The sequence below is a fragment of the Dama dama genome, chromosome 19 (genome assembly GCF_033118175.1).
Source record: "Dama dama isolate Ldn47 chromosome 19, ASM3311817v1, whole genome shotgun sequence".
NCBI classification, from domain to species: Eukaryota; Metazoa; Chordata; class Mammalia; order Artiodactyla; family Cervidae; genus Dama; species Dama dama.
Genome location: NC_083699.1, coordinates 36,180,597 through 36,201,349, shown reverse-complemented (window position 1 = coordinate 36,201,349; position 20,753 = coordinate 36,180,597). Strand labels below are relative to the sequence as shown.

The 20,753-nt window shown below is 40.8% G+C and overlaps 1 protein-coding gene across 1 annotated transcript in view; it reads left to right on the top strand.

Moving 5' to 3' along the window:
- The first annotated feature begins 7,516 nt into the window (after positions 1 to 7,516).
- The window catches only part of PARL (presenilin associated rhomboid like), a 55,614-nt gene continuing 42,377 nt past the window's right edge, over positions 7,517 to 20,753 (top strand). Inside the window, exons 1-4 of the mRNA XM_061166685.1 lie at positions 7,517 to 7,680; positions 16,711 to 16,909; positions 17,365 to 17,505; positions 20,390 to 20,438. Of these exons, the coding sequence (XP_061022668.1) occupies positions 7,556 to 7,680; positions 16,711 to 16,909; positions 17,365 to 17,505; positions 20,390 to 20,438 (514 nt within the window). The 5' untranslated portion in view covers positions 7,517 to 7,555. The remainder of the gene's footprint in view (positions 7,681 to 16,710; positions 16,910 to 17,364; positions 17,506 to 20,389; positions 20,439 to 20,753) is intronic.

Sequence of the window (20,753 nt, the reverse complement as noted above, 5' to 3'; positions counted from 1 at the left end):
GACCGGAGTGTGGAGGCTTGTCCCCCACAAAGACCTGCCTCAGTTTCTCTCAGCTCTTGAAAAGTTGGAGAAGAACAGAGTTTACCAGCTTAGTGGCCTGTGGTTCTCCCTAACACAAGCTCTGATGCGTGACATTGGAGGGTATACTTATTAAGGATTCTACCAATGTGGTTCAGTTTTGGTAGCTCAGTCCCTAGGATTTTATAAAGTTGGTTAAGAGGTTTGGCCTTGAATCATGTCACAAGATTAATCTGGGGAGTCAAGTCTCACGAGGTAGCCTCCCAGGAGTTCACAGAGAAAAACCATAAATGCAGTGAGTGAAGTCGCTCAGTCGTGTCTGACTCTTTGCGGCCCCATGGACTGTAGCCTACCAGGCTCCTCCCTCCATGGGATTCTCCAGGCAAGAGTACTGGAGTGGGTTGCCATTTAAATGCAGTAATGCATCTCAATACTATTGATGCAGCCCCTGACAGTCAAAGCCTGGAAAGCTCATTTTCTGTCCTCTCCTGCCCTCTCCTGACCAGAGGCAAGAAGTGCATGCCCCTGCAGCCACATGACTGGGAGAGATCTCCCCAGCAACCTAGGATGCCTCAAGTTTTAAAACATTGTGTTTCCAGGGACTTCCCTGGTTGGCCTGTGGTTAGGACTCCATGTTTCCACTGCAGGGGTCATCTCTTCAATCCCTGATCGGGTAACCAAGATTCTGCATGCCTCGTGGCACAGCCAAAAAACAAAAAAACACCCCACCGTGTCTCTAGACAAATATTGCCTATTAAAATAATTTGATTAGAATTTGATTAGAATAATTTGATTAGAAAATTCAAATTAAAGTCAAAATGAGATACCACTACACACCTATTTGTATTGCTAAAAACAAAGTCTTGAACCTAAGTACTGGAATTCTCACACACTGATGATGGGAATGTAAAATGGTTCAATCACATGGGCAATTTCTGGTATAATTAAACATTATACCATACAATCCAGCTGTTTCACCCCTAGCTATTTAACCAAAAGAAATGAAAATATATATTCACAACAAAACATACTATATGATTCCATTTCTATGATATTCTTGGAAAGGCAAAACTATAGGACATAAAACATAAGTGGTTGGCAAGGTCTGGGAGTAGGGTTATGGGTTGACTATAAAGGGACACAAGGGAACTTTTTGGGGTGAGGGGAATGTTCTGTATCTTGATTATGGTGACAGTTACACAACTGAATGTGTTTGTCAAAAATCACTAAACTGCATACTTACAAGGGTGAATGTTGTATATAAATCATATCTGAATAAATCTGACTTCTAAGAAAGAAATATCTTTTATCCTTTGACTTATTTAAAAGATGTACCTATGACTGGTAAACAAAGTACAGATATAGAAAACTTATGGTTACCAGGGGATAAGGTGGTGGGGAGGATAAATTGGGAGATTGGGAGTGACATATATATAGTACAATTTATAAAATAGATAGCTAATAAGAACCTGCTGTATATCACAGTGAAGTCAGTACTCTGCAATGGTCTGTATGGGAAAACAATCTAAAAAAAAAGTGAATATATGTATAAGGGTGATTCACTTTGCTGAACACCTGAAACTAACACAACATTGCAAATTAACTATACCCAATAAAATTATTTTAAAAAGAACAAAAAGTGTCACTCATCATCTCCTTATATAAAGGGTTAAGTCAAGACCCACTTACAGTGGGTAGTGCAGTCACCAGTGACAGTGCACCCTGAGGGGAATTCAGGATAGAAAAACAGGAGGATGCATTCTGCCTTTTGGATGTAAGGGCCCCTAGGTAGTTAAGATGCATATCTAAGGAAGGATTTCAATGACCCCAGATGCTTTCATCTTCCCTTACATAGACAGATAAGCACTAAAATCATTACCTTGAGATATCTATTCTTTTTGATTAGTAGTAAACTTTTCCTGCTTCACTACCTGTGTTTTCCCCAGTAGCTCAGGGGTAAAGAATCCACCTGCAATGTCCGAGAGGCGAGTTCGACGCTTGAGTCAGGAAGATCCCTGGAGTAGGAAATGGCAAACTGCTCCAGTATTCTTGCTTGGAATATTCCATAGACAGAGGAGCCTGGCAGACTACAGTCCACAGGGTCTCAAAGAGTTGGACACAACTGAGCGTGTGCGTGCACACACAATTTCCCACAAAAAAATGCGTGTACATACTGACCCCTCCCCTACCTGTTAGGAGCAGTTCCTTGAGGCTCTCTGAGAGGCTGTCTTCTGGGCCACAGTCCTCAGTACTGTCCCTGAATAAAACGGAAACTCACTGCTCTTATCTTGTGTTTTTTCCAGTGGACAAAATGAACCAACATTTCTAATTAGTAGCATATCAGTCATCACTGTGATTAAATAAAATTCCTATTTTATGGCAAGACAGGAAAAAATTTAACCAAAAAATTTCCTTGCAGCTTTCAGTCTCCCCACTCCCCTTGAGAGTGTGTGGTGCGTCGGCAGTAACCAGACCTCCTTAAGAGATAGCTGTCCTTCTTAATCTTGTAAAGGGCCATAATGACACAGGACCCACAACTCCCTTCATAGGTGCAGATCTGCACTATGTAAATTGTCAATAATACATCATTTGATGTACATTTGTCTCAAAAGCTTACATAACTATGCTTTGACCTCTAACGGGTGGAAAGTCCTCAGAGCTTTCTGAAAGACTGTCTCCCAGGTTAGAATCCTCAGATTGGCTCTAATAAAAGTTTCCATTCCTTTCTTAGATCAACTATTAATTTTTTCATCCACATCTGTTAAACTGAGCTGGGAAAATTGCAGCCTGAAATGAGGAAACTTGTATTAATTAGCCTCTAGTTTTTCTGCAAGCAAATGTACAAGTTCTTCTAGGCTTTTTTTTCCTTCTTTTTTGAAAATTGAAGTGCAGTTGATATACAACGTTTCATATGTACTGCAAAATGACTCAGTATGTGTGAGTGCCTGTGTGCGTGCTCAGCTGTATCTGACTCTTTGAGACTCCATGGACTGTAGCCCATCAGGCTCCTCTGTCTATGGAATTTCCCGGGCAAGAATACTGGAGTGGCTGCCATTTCCTACTCCAGAGGATCTTCCCAAAGCAGGGATCAAAACCGCGTCTCCTGTGTCTCCTGTGTTGGCAGGCGGATACTTTACCGCTATGCTGCCTGGAAAGCCCATCAGTTCAGTTCAGTTGCTCAGTTATGTCTGACTCTTTGCAATCCCATGGACTGCATGGGAAGCCCATATATGTGTGTATATATATATTTTTCTCAGATTCTTTTCTGAAAAAAGATGATCACATTATAGGTTATCACAATATATTGAATCTAGTTCCCTGTACTATACACTAGGTCCTTGTTGATTATTATATGTATATAGTAGTGTGTATGTGTTAATCCCAAGGTCTTAATTTATCCTTTCCTACCCCGTTCCCATTTGGTAACCATGAATTTGTTTCTGTGTCTCTTCAGTCTGTTTCTGTTTTGTAAATAAGTTCATTTGTATCGCTTTTTTTAGATTCCACATACGAGTAATATCATGTATTTCTCTTTACCTGACTTCACTTGGTAAGATAATCTCTAGGTCCATCTATGTTGCTGCAAATGGCAATATTTCATTCCTTTTTATGACTGAGCACTATTCTCTTACAGGCTTTTTGAGATCTTGAAACTTTCTTGCAGACATGTTATTTTCTGTGTGGAACCATACCCAGGGCCTGGGGAGTCCAGAATGGGCCCCATCGGGCATGCAGGGTCCCAGAAAGTGGCAAAAAGCCTAGAGTTCTCTTGCCTGGATGACCCCCTCACAGGGCTGGCAGCTGTTTGTGACCCAGCAGCCTCTAAGGTTGCTTACTGGCCTCCTGAGAAATCTGTATGCAGGTCAAGAGGACACAGTTGGAACCAGACATGGAACAACTGACTGGTTTCAAACTGGGAAAGGAGTATGTCACCTTGCTGGATAAAGCACAAGCTGGAATCAAGATTGCAGGGAGAAATATCAATAACCTCAGATATGCAGATGACACCACCCTTATGGCAGAAAGTGAAGAGGAACTAAAGAGTCTCTTGATGAAAGTGAAAGAGGAGAGTGAAAAAGTTGGCTTAAAGTTCAACATTCAGAAAACTAAGACCATGGCATCTGGTCCCATCACTTCATGGCAAATAGGGAAACAATGGAAACAGTGACAGACTTTATTTTCTTGGGCTCCAAAATCACTGCAGATGGTGACTGCAGCCATGAAATTAAAAGACATTTGCTCCTTGGAAGAAAAGCTATGACAAACCTAGACAGCATATTAAAAAGCAGAAACATTACTTTGCCAACAAAGGCCCATCTTGTCAAAGCTATGGTTTTTCCCGTAGTCATGTATGGATGTGAGAGTTGGACCATAAAGAAAACTGAGAGCTGAAGAATTGATGCTTTTAAACTGTGGTGTTGGAGAAGATTCTTGAGAGTACTTTGGACCGCAAGGAGATCAAACGAGTCAATCCTAAAGGAAATCAGTCCTGAATATTCATTGGAAGGATTGATGCTGAAGCTGAAGCTCCAATATTTTGGCCACCTGATGTGAAGAACTGACTCACTGGAAAAGACCCTGATGCTGGGAAAGATTGAAGGCAGGAGGAGAAGGGGACAACAGAGGATGAAATGGTTGGATGGCATCACTGACTTGATAGACATGAGTTTGAGCAATCTCTGGGAATTGGTGACGGACAGGGAAACCTGACGTGCTGCAGTCCATGGAGTCTCAAAGCATCGGAAATGACTGAGAGACTGAACTGAACTGAACTGACAAAAGCAAGGTTAATTTATTTTAGTTTTTAAAGTAAGGCATGCCCTGGAAGACATCACAAATGCTATTCTCTCTACCTAGAATATTTCAGCCCTTCTCTTCTCCTGGTAAACTCCATCATTTTCTCTGGGAAGCCTTCTGCCCTACCCCCCATTTCTTATCCCTTGACTGCATTATTTCTCCCTCCTCTAAACCCCCAGAGAGCCTTCTCCTTCTCTGACCATAGCACTTCTTCCAGTGTATTGCAATTGCCTGTTTATTGCCTTGCTTCTTTCTTCCTCAGTAGAGCAGGATCTCTGTGAGGTCAGAGATAGTGTCTTCTAAAATATATCCCAGATTTAGTATACTGCCTGGCTTTACCAGCTGAGCCACAAGGGAAGTGCAGGAATACTGGAGTGGGTAGCCTATCTCTTCTCCAGTGGATCTTCCCGACCCAGGAATCAAACCGGGGCCTCCTGCCTTGCAGGCAGATTCTTTACCAACTGAGCTATCAGGGAAGCCTATACTGCCTGGCATTATGTGTTTAATAAGTATTTATAGATTGAATGTGGTGTTATTACAGCACTCAAGGTTACCTAAATCAGAGTGAAGGTCTAAGAGGAAGGACTTAATGGGAACCAAAATGTCACCTCTAACTATGACTCTTTGACATAAAAGTTATTTTGAGCTGAAGGCAATTAAGAAGCAGTAAATGCAAATATAAAATATAACATAAAAGCAGCAGCAAATGCAGACCCTGCCCCCCTCTTTTTCTTTCTAAAGGCAGAAAATAAATGTTTCCTTTCAAGGAGACAGATCCTTATCAGTCCAAAGACTAGACCAATGTGAAAGTAAAATCAAAATGGATTCAGTATTGCTAAGAGACCTCTATAGTTTAGAGAGTTGGGAAATCATTGAGGAAGTGTGACCTATGCACTTTTCAGCCTTCTCAGATTCTTCTTAGCCAAAGAATCTGATCTTTGGACAACTTATTGTCTTAATGGCAGGATCCAGAAGATCTATTCAATGTTCCAGAAACTCAAGATAATTATTTGACTCAGCCTAAAATTAACTCATGACAGCCTACCTGTTTATTAAACTCTTACCCTAAAATAACTAGCAAGAGTCCATCCCTTAAGGAAAATTGCCTTATTGGGGAAAATCTCAGTTCCCCAACCAGGTGTTGAACCCAAGTCATGGCAGTGAAAACCCAGAATCCTAACCACTAGGCGACCAGGGAACTCTCTAATTCTTGAACAACCTTGCAGCTTTTGCCTTTATAGGCCTCTGATTCCTTCTCTTACCTGGAAGATGTTTCATTTTACCCTAATCTGTGCCTCTGAATTGCAATTCTTGAGACCCTAAATAAAGCTCTTTGTTCTTTGCAGCCTCCATATTGATAATTATGAGTATTTATTACTAATAATTATTAATATTATTGTTCAACAAGAGACACTGGTGCAATCTGCAACAAACTCTGTTAACCTAACATTTCTCTTCCTACTAAGGAAGATAAGCACTACCTAATCCTGGTTGGACTACCCCTAGCCCAAGCCCCATCATCTGGATAGTTCTTCACAGATTGTTTCTTTGTAGTTGTTGCTGTGTTGTGTTAGTCGCTAAACTGCATATGACTCTTTGTGTCCAGTGGACTGCATCCTTGTCAGGCTCCTCTGTCCATGGGATTTCCCAGGGAGAACACTGGAATGGGTTGCCATTTCCTTCTCTAGGGGATCTTCCCAACTCAGGAATCAAATTCACCTCTCCTGCATTGGCAGGTGGATTCTTTACTGCTGAGCCACCAGGGAAGCCCTGTTTCTTTGTAGAAAAGGTATAAAAACTTCCTGTTCTAGCCTCTTCTGATCTTCATTCCTTTCTGAAGACTTCCATGAGCATGTAAAAATTTAATAAAATTGGTGTGCTTTTGTCCTGTTAATGTGTTTGTCACTTTAACTTTCAGACCTGGCCAGGATGGAGGAGAACTTTTTCCTACAGCTTCCTAGAAGAGGTGATGCTCCAAGTTGGTCTGAAGGACAAATTATTTAGGTAGGAAGAGAAGGGAAAGGTGGTTTGGGCAGTGAGGATGGTAACAGGAACTCCAGAAAAGGAGGGACTGGAAAAGTTGTGCTTTTCAGAAACTGCAGATGATTCAGTATGATCACAGCTAGGGTAAGAGGGAGGGATGGAGTGGCAGAAAATAAAGTTGACAGGTGGGAAAGAGCTGATCAGGAAGTTTGAGTTTTATTTAGAATCTAGATTTTCATGCCAGATTTGGACCTTTTGTTACATGCACAAACTCTTCAGTGTAACATTACATGAAATGGTGAAGTGCAGTAAAAAGAGTAGTAATTTAAGAAAACTTGGGTTGCAATATTGGTTCCTCCACTCACTTCCCTTCGGTAAAAAACAACAAACCAACAACAGTAATAACATCTATCTTAAGTGTTTTGCAGTAATTTTAAGTAATAAATGCAGTAACTTAGGTAAAGTGCCTGGTCCATGGCATCATTCAATAAATTCGTTTTCCCTCCTCGTTTTCCCCTGGGCCTGTAGGCTGTAGGCCCGGACGCTAGACCACGATCCTCCCAGGTCCAGACCGAGCGGTGCCAGGAGACTGACTGTCGGCTTGCGGGTCCTTGTCTCTCCGTAGGTCGAACCTGGGCTTCACCGCACGGGGGCGCTCTAGGCTACTCCTCGGCACTCTATGGTTCTCCCTCGCCCCGGAAGTGGTTTCCGGCTGGGGTTGGTAAGGTCGGGCCATGGTGGGGCAGAGGTTGGGAAGATGGCGTGGCGAGGCTGGGCGCAGAGAGGCTGGGGCTGTGGGCAAGCGTGGACTCCGCCAGCGGGCGGCCGCAGCTACGAAGAGCTCACTGCGGTCCTGGCCCCGTCGCGGCTGCTCCGGCGCAGGTAATGACCGACCTCTGGGCTTCTCGCGTTTCAGAGCTGCGATTCCGGCCGCGCATCCTCAGGTGTGGAGGCCGTGTGGGCCTCTTGTGCCTCCCCTGCCTCACCCCCTCTTCTCACGCGTCCCTCCTCTCTCTCTTCCCCGTATCTGCTCCGTCCAGTCTTCGCTTCTCGTCGTGCCACCTCGCCCCGGGTCCTCAGTGACCAGCCCCGGCCCAGCTCTCCGTGAGCCCGCTGTGGCCTCTTTCTCGGGAGGGGCGTGTCGGGAAGGGGAAGTAATCTGTAAAGGGCAGATTGGGCACTATACCTCATAATCCCGCGAGCAAATAATTAACACAGCTGGTAGAGTGGCAGGGCCGAGATTTTATTCTCTTATCAGGCTTTATAAAAGTTTGTTTTTCTACAGAATACTTCTTTAGAGGAATTTATAAGGGAAGGCGGAGTCAGAGGAGGGCATCACTTTGCCTCTTGCAAAGTTGTGGGAGAGGCTTTTCTGTTAAAAGGGTTGAGACAGTGGAGTATTTGGTTTTCAGATGACTTGGAAAGAAATACTCGATTTTTCCTGAGTAGCAGCTGTGTGAAGAGTATGGTCTATCAGTATTTGCTGTTTTTGTATTAGAATAGTTCAACTCTAAATTGAGAGAAATCCCTTAACTAAGGTTCTAGTGTGTATTTGGCTCTGAATTTTCTTTCTGTTGTTTAACAGAGTTTTAATTCCCCGTTTTCTTACTTGGTCAGATGAGTGCCTGAAGTCTACCTGATAGATGATAGCAAGAAGCCTTGTGTTTAGTTTAATACCAGCTCTAGCCAGTGGTAAATAATTGAGGCTCCAATATGGTGGAGCCATCCTTGATTTTCTTTCTTTTTTTTTTTTCAAACACCACAGAAACTTTATTTACACAATCCATGTGAGATTTCTGAACCTGTGCCCCTGAGGCAAGACAAGTCCTTTTCTCTCAGGCATGTAACTGACATGTAAATTAACACAAATGCAAGTCAGACCTACACACTGTTGACAAATAACTTGTAGTACCTATTTTAGTATTATCATCAGGGGGATGCTCAAAGGGCATCCTTAATTTTCAAATCATCTGGAGTGTCTGTAGACTGTATTTCCCAGGCCTTACCTCAGTCCTGTCGACTTGCCCGGTGGGCAGGAGGTGGGTTGGAGGAAAGGATGTGGGTTGTGGGAGAAGCGGGAAAGAACCTGTAGTTCTAAACAAGCCCTGAATGCAGGATCGGAGATTAGTGGTAAAATGGCTTACATTGTACTTAACTTCGTGATACAGGGGAACGTGGAGCCTCAGCACTAACCTAAAACTCCTAAGGAGATGGGAGAATGAGGAGGTCAGGTGGAGGTGGTAATTTATATCAGTGGTCCTGATTCCATTCTTTATTCCAAACCCCAGTTGAAACTGCATAGTTTGAGAGGGAAGAAGAGTGAATATAGCTATTAGGAACCAACAAGTGTTCAATATTCAAGATCTGTGTTAGGAAGGGAAAGGAAAAGAAGAACAACTTAGTTAAAGAGGAGGCTCCAGTAAAAATTGGAGACCATTTGAAACAAATACATGTGGTGTTGAAGATTACCATCACAAGTTTTTAGTTTGTCATTCATATGCAGAGTTTGAAATTGACATTTTTTGCGGTGACATTGAAAAAGAGATTGTAGGTAAGCCTGAAATCTAACTTCTAGACAGAAGCAAGTTTCTTTGTATGTAACTTTATTAGATCTGCTTTCACTTCTCAAGGTTCTAAAATTAGTATATGGAGGAATGAAGTCAGTGATATGGTTAAAAAACAGAGGTCTGGGCTTAGTGCTTGTGGTTTTTTGTTGTAACAGGAGTGAAGTGTGGCTGAGAATTTGCTTTTTTTTTTTTTTAACAAGAACTACAGGTGGTGATATTCCTCAAAATTTCTGCAAACTATAATGGCAGGCCCAAGACAGCCTGCCAGCCAAAAATGGTTTCTGTGCTTTAAAAGACTAAACAGTATGCCACAGAGATTTAAGTTGTTTTCACAAAGACTGAAATATTTATTGTCTGGCTCTTTACAGAAAATGAAGAACATCTCACTTAGAGTTTTTAGAAACTTTACCATCAGCAAACTATTGGCAGCACTTCTGAAAAATGGTTTAGGCTTGAAAGAAGCCTAAAAAAAAAAGGAAAGAAGCCTGCATAATTTGTCAGTTGTATGTATCATTTATACGGAGCATAAATCTTAAATTTAGACTGAGATGATAGTCTTAAGATATATTTAGGTTAAATACTTGACAAATTAGTAAATCTGGTATATTTATTTCCCTTTTAATTTTCCACCTATTAACTCAAGATGAGTTTTAAGAAAATAACCGTGACATGCTTACGCCAGTCAGGAGCTTGGTGTACCTCCTCCAACCAAATGGCTGGAAATTCCAGGGTACTCTTTCGAGAGAGAGAGTGTGGATGCTATGCTGGGAATGAGCCAAAGAAAGAGGGTGTGGATGCTATGCTGGGAATGAGCCAAAAAATGCTCACTGTCAGTCTAGTTAAACTTTTGTATTGGAATTCTTCGTTTGGTTACAAATCCTATTTTTTAAATTCTAGTCAGTTAGGATTAACCTGTAGATAACTATTGTAATTTAAGTGGAAATATTGTTGGAAGAGTGGGGGATTAGGTTCTAGCTCCTGCTATTCAAAGTGGTTCATGAACCAGCAGTTTAGGACAGGGGTTTGTCAGACTTATTTTATAAAAGTCTAGATAGAAAATAGGGCCATGTAGGTCTTTGTCAGATATTATTTTTCTTTTAAACAACTCTTTAAAAATGCAAAAGGTATTTTAAGCTGGAAGACCAAATTCTCTCTGCAGGCCATAGTTTGTCAGTCTGTAATTTAGGAGCTTGTTTAGAAATGCAGCATCTCAGACTCACCCTAGACCTACTGAATTAGAATTTTTTTTTTAACAGGACCCCCAGGTGATTTGTGTAGAGACTAAAGCTTTCCTGACATCTATGGTAAATCACAACTTTTCAACCCTCCCACACTTGAGAATTACCTGGGAAGCCCTTAAAAAATACTGATGCACTGCTCCCATCCCTGGAGATTCTGATTTAATTGGTCTGATGTGGAGCCATGGTGTCCTATTTTAAAGAGCTTACCAGGAAATACTAAGGTATAATATGGGAAAGGAAAAGCTCTTTTCCCTCTACCAATCTTAGATTTATTGGCTGGGACCCTGCCAGACTAACAAAAAAACAGGTTAACAAGGGGAAACCGTGCTTTGCACGTATACCTGGGAGCACTCAGTGATGAGTAACTGAAAGGGATGGTTAGAACTTGGTCTTATATGGGATTTTAACAAAAGAAAATTTAAGTTGTAGAGAAATGAGAATGCAAAGGGAAAGGACTTTGAGTTTCTAGGGCAGCAAATAATGGGAAGTTAATATGGGGGCGAGTTAGTAAAGATTGTTATGTAGATTCCTCTGATGCTTTCTCTGGATTCATAGGGTCTTGAGTTGTCTTATGATTAACTTCTGTCCTTCCTGGTAGAGACGGTGGGGTTGGGGGGGGGGGGCGCGGGGCAGGGAGTGGGTACACCTTTACAAGTGTGTATCCTGCTTCTAGGCCTATAGGGGCAGGGCAGAGAGTTTTTCTTCTATCTGCTGCTTCTCAGTTGCCTTCAGCTCAGAATAATCCCCATGCCAAAGTGGCATATTTGGGGGTGGAGTATTCTACTCCTCTTCAGGAGCCAGGTGTAAGAATTACTGTTCGAGACTACGCTTTCAGAGTCATAGCTGCCTCTGCCACAGTTAATGTGGTAGATTTTAAAACATGGCCACAGTCATTTACAGCTTTTCTCATCTGGAGCTGGAATCTATTTCCCTTTTTCTTGAAGCAGGGTTGGCCTTGTGACTAGCTTTGACCAGTGGCATGTGGAAGAAGTACTGTCCAAGGTTCATAGTCTGGATCTCAAGAGGCCTTGCAGCTTTATCCTTTTCTGTCTTGGAACACTTTCACTGTTATGGTTAAAGCTCTTGTTAGACTAGACTAGAGATTACTGAGACCATTTAGAAATAGAGAACCAGCTAACAGCCAATATTGAGGCTCCAGATATGGCAGGGAGGCCATCATAGCCTCTCCAGCTCCAGTTAAGCAGCCAGACGACTGGCTGCTTGAGTGATTCCAGATGAGACCAGCAGAACTGCCCAGCCAAGGGCAGCTACCTCACAGAATCATGAGATGTCATTACGCTTTTAGGACAGTGACGTCTTGGGGCGGTCTGTTATGCAATAATAAATGAGGCAACTGGGGAAGCTGCTACTAGATATGAATCTGCTGACCAGAGTAAGAACTGTGTCGCCTCCACCACTCCACAGGAGTGATGCCTATGTCCTGCCTTCTCACCGAACCCAGTTCTGACCCAGTTCTGGCTAGTGAATCTGATGAGAAGGCATTGGTCACATCACAAACTCTAACTGAAAGGATATCTGGAAAATAGTTTTTAGCTTCCCAGTCCCTGCATCATGTGAATGTACCTTAGGTGAAAGGAATAGGTGTTCAGTGAGCCAAGTCACAGTACTTAATTCTCTCCAAGTTCTGTATGTCCACCTGTAGCATATATATTCTGCATCTGAACTGTCCCTGGGGCCAGTTTGTGTAACATGTTCTTTGTGTCCTCAGCCCCACACTTTTGTTGAGATTCTCAAGATAAATATTATTCTAGGCAAAAGGTCTGGCTTTGTGTTAAAGCCAGATTCCCAACCTGGCATGTTTGTGTTCCTTCTCAGGCATTGTGCTTCAGAATTGTAAATGAGTTGAAGAACTGTTGAGGTAGTCTTTCATTAGAAGTGATTGAGTACATATCCTGTAGTATTAAGCTATTGGAGATATAAAGAAATCTCATCCTTCATATATCATGGTCTAAAAAGAGAAAAATGTGGCCTGGTGGTTAGGTTAGGATTCCAGGAGCTCATTGCCATGGTGTGGGTTCAGCCCCTGAACAGAGAGCTGAAGTTCTGGAAGCCTCCTGGCACAGCAGGAAAAATAAACAAAACAGTCACCAGCTACACTGGGTTACAATTTGTAACCATTTACAAGGAAACATTTAAAGGAAATGTATTCCTATGATACATAATTCCTTTATGTCACACATTTTGTTTCTTGACACAGAGTGGTGTTAACTTTGTTTACTAGACTTAGCTCTAAATTAGGGATTAAACCTGGTAGCTCTGACAGTAAAGAATCGGCCCACAGTGCAGGAGGCCTGGGTTCAATCATTGGATCAGGAAGATTCCCTGGAGAAAGGAGTGGCTACTCCAGTATTCTTGCCCAGAGAATCCCATGGACAGAGGAGCCTGGTGGGCTGCAGTCCATGGGGTCATAAAGAGTTGGACACAACTGAGAGACTAAGCACATTAGTCTACTTTGGAGTTTTAAGAAAAATCAAATCCAATTGCAAAGGATTAACACACTTTTAAAGGTGTTATCAGTTAGGAATGACCTTGGTTGTAAGTTAATTGTTGCTTAAATAAATGAGAGAAGTACTTAGCTTAAAATGATTGGAGGTAGGTAACTGTTGTCTTTGCTCAGTAGCTCAAAAAATGTCAAGGTTAGTACCTGAAGTCCTTGGCCTTTCTCTTGACATTCAAGATGACTGCCCTGTCTCTAGAGACTTAGGTCCTTTTTCAAGGCAAAAAGAAATGGGAGGGATGTGACGTTAGTGATACCTCCATTTTTACTGGATAAGCAAAACCTTTTCAAGAGGTTTCTAAATAATTAAGTCTCATTTTGTTAGAGCTGTGTAATATGGCCACCCCTAGCCATAGGAGAGCCTCATAAAGTGAAGATATTTATCTTTCTTAGCCTCTGCAGAAAAAGCAGGCAATAGAACAAGAAATAGAAAAGTAGATTTGCAATTTACCATTCAATAGTTATTTGCTAAAGGATATGGTTTTCCCAGTAGTCAAGTATGGATCTGAGAGTTGGGCCATAAAGAAGACTGAACACTGAAGAATTGATGCTTTCAAATTGTGGTGTGGGAGAAGATTTAAGAGTCCCTTGGACAGCAAGGAGATTCAAACCAGTTAATCCTAAAGGAAATCGACCTTTAATAGTCACTGTAAGGACTGATACTGAAGCTCCAATACTTTGGCCACCTAACGCGAAAAGCCAACTCAACTGGAAGAGACCTTGATGCTGGGAAAGATTGAGGGCAGGAGGAGAAGGGGCCGACAGGATGAGATGGTTGGATGGCATCACTGACTCATTGGACATGAGCTGGAGCAAACTCTGGGAGATGGTGAACGACAGGGAAGCCTGGCGTGCTGCAGTTTATGGGGTCGCAAAGAGTTGGCTACTACTTAGCAACTGAACAAACAACAAATTCATAAGCCTGTTAACAGATTCTGAAGTCCAGAGCCATTCTGAGTAACAATTGGCAGTGTTTGAATAAGTGCATTGCTTTCCAACATAGATTTTGTTGAAAAGAGTAACCCTTACTGTAAGTACAAATCTGACTGACTAGAAGTTTTAAGGTGAATTACTTTATCATTACCCATCCTCACAATGTGATGTCTGAGAATTTGAGCTGTGGTGTGGACTCAGCATTGAAGAGCATGTTAGATGAGTAATAGTAGTAACAGTAGCTATTCCATTTTTCTGAGTTTCGTGTTTCCAGATGCCTGCTAGATATCACCTGGGTGCTTAGAATACTTTATTGCAATATAACTTACATATGGTAAAATGTGTAAGTATTAAGTGTATAGCTGTTAGTTCTGACAAATGTATACACCTGTGCAACCGTCACCTAAAAATAAAGTCCATCGTTCCAGCAAGTTCCCTCTTGCCTCTTTCCAGTCAAGTCCCACTTTAGGCAACCACTATTGATTTTGATCACCACAGATTATTATTTTTTAACCACAGATAATTTTTGCCTATTTTTCAACTTCGCATATATATATATACATGCAATCACACAGTCACATTATATGCTCTTTTGTGTTTGACTTCTTTTGCTCAGTAGTGTTTTTGAGATTCATCTGTGATGTGTGATCAGTAGTTTTTCACTGAGTAGTTCAGTTAGCCATGTGTATCTCCAGGTTTCTTATCCATGGATTCAACCATGTTGATGGGGAATGTCAGCTATATTTTCTATAAGGGATTTGAACATCCAGAATTTGGTATCTGCAAGGGGTCCTAGAACCAATCTCCCATAGATACCGAGGGACAACTGTATTCTGTCATATAAATATACCAGAGTTTCTCCTTCCCCCAGTTGATAGCAATTTAAGTTCCAGTTTTTTAGCTGATAGAATTGTGCTGCAATGACTGCAAGCATTTTAAACAGTGCCTAAGATGGAATTATTCATCTCTCCTTCTAGTTTCCTATTTTGGTGCTTCTGATTTTCCTTGTCTTAGTGAATAGTACCACTTTCCTTTCAGTTATTCAAAATAAAACCAATAATTATTCTTGATCCCTTCTTTTTTCTGAAGTAATTGTTGACCCTTTCTTTATTAGGGATTGGCCTTGGTGGTAGAGATATAATGAATACAGAGGTGAGAATCTAGTTACAGTACAGCCAGTGAATGAGAGAAGGTTAAGAGTATATACAGGATATTTTAGGACTCTAGGAGTACGAAGAATACACTCAGCCTGGGGGAATTTAGGAATGCTTCTTGGAGGAGGACATACATGAACTGAATTTTGAAGGGCACAGAAAAAGTTAGAGAAGTACATCCTGCAACAAAGGAGTAGCATTGCTAAGTTTAATAGGATGATGAGAAATTTACTATGTGGTTTGAAGCAGGGGAATGATAAATATATTTGTGTTTAATAAAATGTGGAGGGTGAATTGGAGTAGGGCGGTATTAAAAGCAATGAAATCTGTTAGGAAATGGTAAAGTATTCCAGGCCAGAAGAGATGAGCTAAGGGATTGTGTTGGAATTAAGGAGAGAATGTTGGTCCTCTGAGAGAGCATCTGAGGAGGCGTTGAATGTTTGTGGAAGAATAATATGAGGAAAGAAAAAGAAAATGCAACATGTTAAAATGTTTGAACTTAAATAAGCTGTTGACATAAACTAGGCATGAGATAAAGGACTAAATGAAGAATGGAAAGAATGTTATTTGCCAGAGTTGATTTTTAATTAGATGGTAAGAATTAAGGAGATGGTAAGAATTAAGGAGAGAGAATAATAACTTTTAGATTTTTAATCTTAGTGGTTCATAGAACTGTGGGACCACTGAAGGAGTAACGAAGTTGGAAAATGGAGCTGTTTGTAGAGGGGGTTGAATTCCCTCTTGAATATATTGGTTTTTGAAGTAATGAGGAGCATGCCTGCATGCTTAGTTATGTCCAACTCTTTGTGACCCCATGGACTGTAGCCTACCAGGCTCCTCTGTCCCTGGAATTCTCCCGGCAAGAATACTGGAGAGGGTTGCCATTTCCTTCTCCAGCCAAGTAGAAATATTCAATATACAGTTGGAAATACAGGGTAAGAAAATTGAGGCTGGGACTCGAGACATATATTTGAATCACTTTCTTGTTTGGATGTCATCCAGGCCACAGAAATGAAATTTTTCTTTTTACTCAACCAGAGTGTTTCAGGGTGTGGGTTACAAAGATGAGAAGACCTGTCTGATTGCTTTCAAGCAGTTTTATGAGTGTAGAAAGGTAGTATGTTTAGAGTATAATGAGAACAGTCAGGAAGAGGCCTCTGCCTGGTCTACCTGGGAGAAATTACCATTTGACAAAGGAAAAAAGCTTTTTATAGGATTGTAAACTGTGTGGAGGATGAGTACAAATTGTTTTATTTATTGATACACAGTAATAACCCAAACATGCCCTGTAAAGCTGCTGTAGTTGGTCTCTCCTTCTCCAGAAGAGCGTAGTTCATTGTCTTGACTGAGTCCTAGCTGGGAGTAGGCGTCTTGGTGGCTTTGGGGCTGCAGAGTGAGAATGAACTGAGTCGGTGATTTGCAGGTGAAGAGGGGAGGCTCGTAGAGGTTGCTGTTTGCAAGATGCAGTTCAGTTTCTAATCTGTCATTTTCTTCTGTAGGTTTAACTTTTTTATTCAGCAAAAATGTGGATTCAGAAAAGCACCCAGGAAGGTTGAACCACGAAGATCGTCTGATCACTACACAAGTAGTGAAACATACAAGAGAAGTGCTTTGATTCCTCCTGTAGAAGAAACAGCCTTTTACCCTTCTCCCTATCCTATAAGGACTCTTGTAAAGCCTTTGTTTTTTACTGTTGGGGTAAGAGCTCACATTACTACTAGTTACCTGCATTGCTTCAGGTGTGGTGGTAAAGTACTATTTGCCTTGTTTGGGCTCCCTTAATGACACATGGAGGGGCATCAAAAGGATCTGGAGCCATGATTATAAGAGAACATGAATTCAGTAATTGCTGTTAGCACATGGTTCACTCATGTCCGCCCTGGAGAAGAAACTCATGGGCCTCTTATTTGGTATAACATTACAGGTAATACTGAGTTGATATTTTGAATTTGAAAAAGTTCTCATTGTAAACAGGTCCCAGGGTACTGTGAAGTTAATAAAATGGGAAACAGTGAAATGTTCACCTAATAAGTTCCAGTATACCCGATGTTCCTTATGTTCATAAAAAGCAATGAAAATGAAATAATATCCTTGAAACTATGTATAGGTCTATTTCTGAAAAAAATTTTTTGTAATATATTTGTTTTATGTAGTTTACAGGCTGTGCATTTGGATCCGCTGCTATTTGGCAATATGAATCACTGAAATCCAGGGTCCAAAGTTATTTTGATGGTATAAAAGCTGATTGGTTGGATAGCATAAGACCACAGAAGGAAGGAGACTTCAGAAAGGAGGTAAAGATACACATGGCTTTTGTTTATTCTAGTTGATAAGTTTTTGAAGTCTGGTTATTATGAAGTGTGTTTAATAGCAACATTAGGTCAATAGATATGATATCATTGCACTTAATATTCTTCTTTATTCATTGTAGTAGTTTTAGTCACTAAGTTGTGTCCAACTCTTGGGACCCCATGGACTATAGCCCACGAAGCTCCTCTATCCAAGGGATTTCCCAGACGAGAACACTGCAGTGGGTTGCCATTTCCTACTGCAGAGGATCTTCCCAACCCGGGGATTGAGCCCTCGTCTCCTGCATTGCTGGCGGATTCTTTACTGACTGAGCCACCAAGTACTAACGTTTTATATGGCTGGCACTGTTTTAGTTAAGTGTTCCAAGAAGTTTGTCTCTCTACCCACATATATCAAGAATCACCACAAATAGTTGTTAAAAATTACTGTTTTGAATTTTCTTCCGACTCTACTAATGGCCACTGTTTTTACTTGCATCATCTGGATGGATGATTTTGGAATATATATTGGAATCAGAGGGCGTTTTATGTTTGAGGGGTAGAGATACTGTGTGGATTTTAAAAACTTCATAGTGACATGATGTTTATATCTCTCTGATAAATACCTACTGTTGATGTTTCTAACTGTGCTTGGATTGAGGATGCAAGAAGGGTATAAATGCAGAACTTTTAGAACTTTTCATTACTTTGTATGCATGTTAATGGCCTTCCTCGCCTTTTAGAGAAAGCATATATTTTATTTCATTTGACAGTTTATTGAGCAGAGCCCATAGGCTAATTTGTGGATCTTTCATTTTCAGACACCTCCTTTTTTTTTTTTTTAAATGACAACACACTGCCCTTCCAATTTGGAGATGAGTCAGTGTCCTTTTCCGTTTTCTTCCACTTTTTTCCTGGCCAGTGAGAAGTTGAGAGGTCAACCATAGGTTTTCTTTTTCTTAATGATAGTTGAGGTTACTCTGAGTAGGGAGGATTCTTTCCTCCTTGTTTCCCCATCAACACAAGAAGCATGAGCCCTACCTGTTCTAGAGAGGCTTTATGTCAGAAGAACAATTGATGTAATTTTGTAGGTAAAACCTGCAATAATGAGCAATAGTTTTTATTTAGTACAATATGTTTGAGAAGATAGTAATGCTGACCTATTCCACATTTCTGGATCCCTTTAAAAGCTACAGGCTGCTGAACTATAAAGTTTTGGTATCCAAATTGTTCCTTGAAATGGTGAAAATGACACAAATGGTATACATAATCTTCATCCAAAGATGAATTTGTTTGAGATAGGTAAATGATAGGATATAAAATGTAAAATCCTGTTAAAGTTGAAATAACGCATAAATAAAACATGGGAAACAAAAGTCTGGGGAACCCATGCCTCACTACTACATATGCAGCAAGTAAGGTGTGAGAGCTCACATACATTTAATTTTACAGTTGATCCTGGAACAATACAGGGGTTGGGGCACTGATCCTCCACATAGTTGGAAACGTGCATATAACTTTATAGTTGGCCCTCCGTAACAGTGGTCCCACATCGGTGGGTTCTGCCAACTCCAGATGGTATAGTATATATGGTGTAGTACATATTTACTGAAAAAAATCTGCGTTTAAGTGGACTAGTGCAGTTCAAACCTCTGCTGCTCAAGGGTTAGCTGAATTACAAAAATGAAATCATTGTTGAATATGGGTCAAATATATACTGATCTGTAACTTTTTTTTAACCTTGGATTTCTTTCAGTATTAGTATACAAAGTCTGGCTCAAGTTTCATAGTGAGAACATGTATATATTTTTTTAATTAAAAAGCTTTAATCATGGAGGGAATTCCCTGGTGGTCCAGTAGTTAGAACTTCAAGCTCCCTCTACAGGGGACATGATTTCAATCCCTAGTCAGGAAACTAAGGTCTTGCATAACACATAGTGTGACCAAAAGTCAATAAATAAATTATACATGAATAAAACTTTAATCATGGAAAATTTCAAAAGTAAAGTAAAAGAGTAAAGAAGATAAAGAAAATAGTATAATGTACCCCTGTCATCCTGCATCAAGTTATTGACACACAGGAACTTTGTTTCATCTAGTTCCCTTTCTCTCCCATCCTTCCCCACCGCTGATTACTGTAAAGCAAATTCTGGACATCAGCTCAGCATGCTCAGTCACTAAGTCTTGTCCAACTCTGTGACCCCATGGACTGTAACCTGCAAGCCTCCTCTCTCCATGGGATTTCCCAGGCAGAATACTGGAACTGGTTGCCATTTCCTTTTCCAGGAGATCTTCCTGACCCAGGGATTGAACCCGCGTCTCCTGCATTGGCAGGTGGTTTCTTTACCCACTGAGTCATTGGGGAAGCCCCATTCTAGGCATATGTCAATTATAAAAATTTCACCGTGTGTCCCTGATAGATTAGGATTCTGTCTTTTTCTAAACCTCAATCTAGTATTATACCTTAAAGTAAGGTATTTTTTTGGTAGAAAATATTCTTGGTTGGAATTTTAAAACTAGATTGGGCCTTGGTGAATAATCACTTATTTGATAGTATGCTAGGTGCTTTACATATGTACTGATATTCCTCACAATAATACTGCTAGGTATCTGTTACTATCTCCATTTTATGTATCAGGAAACTGAAGTTTGGAACTAATTTGTCGAAGGTCATAGACGTGCTCAGTGGTTCTGTGTAGAGAATGCAGGCTGTCTGACTGTAAAACACCAGTGCTTCCCACTCTACCACATATTTATTACATCTGTTCAGTAGAGATTTTTACTGATGAGGACTCTCATTTATGCACAAAGCATTTTCATTCTTGCTTTTCATTTACATAGACTGAAAGTATTTACCATATGGTGATAAGCAATTTTCCTTCTGTTTTAGATTAACAAGTGGTGGAATAACCTAAGTGATGGCCAGCGGACTGTGACAGGTTTGTGTTAGCTTACACGTTTTAGCCATTCAAGGGAAGAGAAATCAAACCAAAAGGTACAGTATGTCATAGTCAATGGCTTTTGTACCATGCTCATCAGTGGTTTAGAAGACAGAATTTCTGTACCTTCAGGCTAATGTAATGGTTTGAAAATATTGTGGCATAAAGGTACTGTATATATGAGGCTCTGGGTTATTTTCTAATTTTGATCTAGTATGATAATTATCAAATGATCTCTGTTGTAAAGTCCTAGCTTGTGAATAGCTTATGAGTAATTATTACTGTCCTATTAAAGTACTCAAAGGGAACACTGAT